The sequence below is a fragment of the Physeter macrocephalus genome, chromosome 7 (assembly GCF_002837175.3).
Source record: "Physeter macrocephalus isolate SW-GA chromosome 7, ASM283717v5, whole genome shotgun sequence".
Lineage (NCBI taxonomy): Eukaryota > Metazoa > Chordata > Mammalia > Artiodactyla > Physeteridae > Physeter > Physeter macrocephalus.
In genome coordinates this window covers 151425869-151430419 of record NC_041220.1, presented here as the reverse complement: position 1 = coordinate 151430419, position 4551 = coordinate 151425869, and the positions used below count along the sequence as shown (strand labels likewise).

The following is a 4551-nucleotide window of genomic DNA, read 5'->3' as shown; positions in this document are numbered from 1 at the left end:
CTCCCTCCGTTGCGGCCTCTCCCGTTGCGGAGCACAGGCTCCGGACGCGCAGGCTCAGCGGCCATAGCTCACGGGCCCAGCCGCTCTGCGGCATGTGGGATCCTCCCAGACCAGGGCGCGAACCCGGTTCCCCTGCATCGGCAGGCGGACGCGCAACCACTGCGCCACCAGGGAAGCCCCGCATGTGTCTTTTTGAATTATGGTTTTCTCTGGGTATATGCCCAGTAGTGGGATTGCTGGGTTTTGAGAGCGGACCTCATAAATCATACTTACAGCATTCTTTCTTGGGGGGAAATGCCCTCTGATCTCTAAAGAATTCTAAGTGGATGATATACAGATCATTTTGGGGACCATAATTCAGTTCTGAATAATATCTACTTGGAAAAAAAAAATCTCGTGAACTCTTTGACAACAAACAGCCATGGAGCCTTCAATTATCAGTTGAAGGATTGGAGCTTAAGTATTCCATATATAATACTGTATCTTTCCAAATAGAACACTAGCGATTTGAAAACTGCATTGCAGAATAAAACTTGTACATGTCAGAAAAGCTCCCAGGGCTCAGCTTCTTCTGTGGAAAGAAATGGTAATATTTTAAATGGCAATCTTTTTCGACTTTTTAAATGGAAGATAAAGTATAATTGGTGCCCCTCCCTGCCAGTTTCTCATTACATATCCAGGCCATGTAACTAGCGCATGAAATGTGCTACATCCTGGTGACATAAATGACAACATCCCCTGAGCTGTAATAACCAGAGGGGTTTGTTTCTCTGGAAGATAGAGTGAAACTTTCAAATAATTCTTACAGTGTAGGATAGAACATCATAAATAACTTACTTGCAACCTGTACACACTCAGGAATTTCGACTTCCCTGGACTTTAATTTTGTAATGACTTGGCTGTCTACAAGTTAAGTGCCAGTATTACTCGGGTGAAGTGGGTGGAGTTGGAGAGCAATGAATTGTGCCTATCTCTTTAAGATCTTTTCTGATATCAATAAATGTCATCTTCTATTTAAGTGTGTCCCACTGTGCACTTGAAATACATGGAACTTATTGTTATAGTACATTTCTGTACGTTTAAACAATTTTAATTTCATAGTGGGTGACATGAAATATATCACAGGAATGTTAATGCCTCTGTTCACAAGCTGTTTCTTTGTCTGTCTAGGTCCTGTTAGCCAGCAGCTTTGTGCCCATTTACGCAGGACTAAAACCAGTGGAATACAAAGGGCAGGTAAGATACTTAAAACTGACAAATGATCAGTAAATCCCGTGTTCATACATTTCCTTCGGAAGATCCAATTGTATTATTATTCTCGTGGCTCCAACTCCGTTTGTATGACTTGCTTCCCCATAGTTTTGTTTCTGTTTAGCAGAAAAAACAAAAAAAATCAAGTGCAGGTGCTGTGGTTCCCTATCGCCTGCACACTTCCACACACACCGATAACCAGACACAGTATCTATTCAACACACACCAGGGGCTTCCCTGGTGGCACAGTGGTTGAGAGCCCACCTGCCGATGCAGGGGACGCGGGTTCATGCCCCGGTCCGGGAGGATCCCACATGCCGCGGAGCGGCTGGGCCCGTGAGCCATGGCCGCTGAGCCTGCGCGTCCGGACTTTTGACATCCGTGAATGCTCTTTGACACACATACACCCAGGAAGGCGTTCCTGCAGAATGGTGTCCCTCTTGGGAAAAAGAACCCTGTCTCATTGCCAGGATGTCCTGAATTTCCTCGCACACAGTGAGCCTGCTCCTACAGCAAGACCTTCTCACGTTTAGCCCTGTGAAGGTGAAATAAGGACTGAATTTAAGATTGGTCATTATCTTGAAGACTGGGTAAGATAAATTTGAATCTGTCTTTGAATTTCAACTACACCAGCAGGTTCTGAATACACAGCCAGATTCTCATTAAACTCCACAGTCAACTTTAGGCATAAATGAAACTGGTTGAGAATTTATTCTCTAAGGAAGCCAGGCCACATAATTTTCTAAACACCCCTTTTCTATAAAATGTAAAATGAAAAGAGCTAGTCTGAACGTGTATTGAATACACACTTGGCAATGCTTTTTACAGTTGCTACAGGAAGCCGCTGACTTTTATTTTTATCCTTGTGTATCTGGTGAGAAGGAAACAGAAACCAAATCAATGGTTTAACATACATGTAATTTTTACAGTGCTGGACTAAGTGACAGGGCAGGAACACTGCCTAGGTCCCTGCCTTCTGTATCGGTGTCCTCAACCAAAACAGTCTGCAGACGTGGCTAAATGTCCCCAGGGGGCTCAGCCCCCCAGCCCCCCAACTTGAGAACCACTGCCCTCTATGTATCCATATTTGTTGGTGAGAAGAATTTCACTGGAACACCAGTGAGGTAAGACAGTAAAAGAGCATGTTTAGGCATAATAGTACATATTTCATGAACTGTCTCCTGCCTTAGAAAATCCTGTTTGCTTGCAGTAAAATGGCAGTAAGCTGACATCGAATAAGACAAGCCACTTAGTTCCTAACTACCAAAAGCTAATTTTCCCACTAACCATAGTTTGATATACAAATTGCTAGCCCGTATAAACTATGACAGAACAAATACACTGATTTTGGGGGGGGAATGACGGGTATTTTCCAGTTCACTGCACTTTTCATATAGTTCAGAGGATTCTTACTGTTACTCTCTGTATCAAAGTAATTGGATAGCATTTTTCATCTAAGCAGCTCAAAAAGAGTTCTAAGCATTAACTTGTGAACTTCACATTATAACTTGACACACGGGAGGTAAAAAACCCACATAATTCTGTTTCTAAGGGTAGTGATTTTTTTTCTTTTTTCTTTTTTCTTTTTTTTTGCAGGCCACATGTCTGCTTGTTATAGTGAAGTAAGTCATTACAGTTATAGAGTGTGTTTGGCTGTTTAAAGGCATCTAAGTACTGTAATTTCCCGTTATGTGTGCTATCCACAAGTTGTTTCAGTTATCGCTATGGTGCAGTGTTGCATTTTTGCCGAATAGCTTCATTAAATAGCTGCATTGTGCTTGCAGAACGTACCTAGGGTCTGTAATTATTTTTATAAAGGAGTAGCCAACTGATGCTAGGGCCGGATTAGTTAGGGCGAAGGCAGTGACCGTGACTGTTAAAAGCCTTGCTCTGAAACATGCTCAGCTGCCCAGGTCGGGGCTACCGGGGGGCTGACGAGGTTGGGCCTGAAGAGGCTTGGTTTCTATCCTGTCGGCCCCGCGGATGGATGTGACCTTCTGCAAATCGCCGGAGGGGATGCTCACTCCTGCTTGGCGTCTTTGTGGAGAGCGTGTGGGTAACGTCACGGGGGCCCACTCTGTCACGCCCCACACCGAAAGCTGAGATTTTGAAATGAATGCCAAAGTGGTGGGCTCGTTTGCATTGACCCTTCTTAGAAGGCTGAGAGATCTTGTGCAAGGGTGTCATCATACCGTGGCTTAATGCTTTGCTCTCGACACCTTACAGTTCTGAATACCTGTATTTTCACTCCACACGGGGCCCAGATGTTGTGTAGCTGATTCTGGCACCCAGCATCAGCCTGGCACAGCAGAGATGTGCAGTAGCACCTGGCATGGTCCCTTCCTGTCTTCTGCTAGAGTCCCTTTGTTGTGCTTTGACACCATTGAGTTTGCTTCTACTCCAATCTGAAGCCCCGCCATGCTTCTCGGGCCAGCTGTCAGGGGCCCGTGGCTGAGGCCGCGCTTGCACCCAGGACCGGTGCCCTGGTGCTCACGTACGCCAGCAGCGTGGGAGGATGCTGTTTCCCCACTAGGGAGGGTCTTCATTCTTACTATGGAGAAGTGGGGGGTACCTGCAGGTATCAGTAGCATCCGGCTGTGAAGGAGATGCAGACCCTTTCCCGTCTGTGGGATCTCTGGTCACGAGGAGCCATCGCATAAGAAAGTCTGTGCCAAGTCCCAGCGGTGTCGCAGTACAGTTGTGTCAGGTCGCCGCCCACAGAGGAGTGTCCTATAGAAATCACGTTATGCTGGTGACTGGGTCTCTCATTTACTTGCACTTCAGAATAAATCAGCTATTTTTAAAAATTTTTATTGGAGTGTAGTTGCTTTACAATGTTGTGATAGTTTCTGGTGTATGGCAAAGTGAGTCAGCTATATGTATACATGTATCCCCGCTTTTTTGGATTTCCTTCCCATTTAGGTCACCACAGAGCACTGAGTAGAGTTCCCTGAGCTATACAGTAGGTTCTCCTTAGTTATCTATTTTATACATAGTATCAATAGTGTGTATATGTCCATCCCAATCTCCCAATTCATCCCATCTCCCCCTTTCTCCCCTTGGTATCCATAGGTTTGTTCTCTACATCTGTGTCTCTTTCTGTTTGGCAGATAAGATCACCTATACCATTTTTCTAGATTCCACATATATGCGTTAATATACAGTATTTGTCTCTTTCTGACTTACTTCACTCTGTATGACAGTCTCTAGGTCCATCCACGTCTCTACAAATGACCCAATTTCATTCCTTTTTATGGCTGAGTAATATTCCATTGTATATATGTACCACATCTTCTTTAT

The 4551-nt window shown here is 44.7% G+C and overlaps 1 protein-coding gene across 1 annotated transcript in view; it reads left to right on the top strand.

Annotated features, from left to right (window-relative positions):
• The window catches only part of PNPLA4 (patatin like phospholipase domain containing 4), a 37420-nt gene that overhangs the window by 15119 nt on the left and 17750 nt on the right, over window positions 1-4551 (top strand). The window contains exon 5 of the mRNA XM_007122596.4: window positions 1171-1236. Within this exon, the coding sequence (XP_007122658.2) occupies window positions 1171-1236 (66 nt within the window). The remainder of the gene's footprint in view (window positions 1-1170; window positions 1237-4551) is intronic.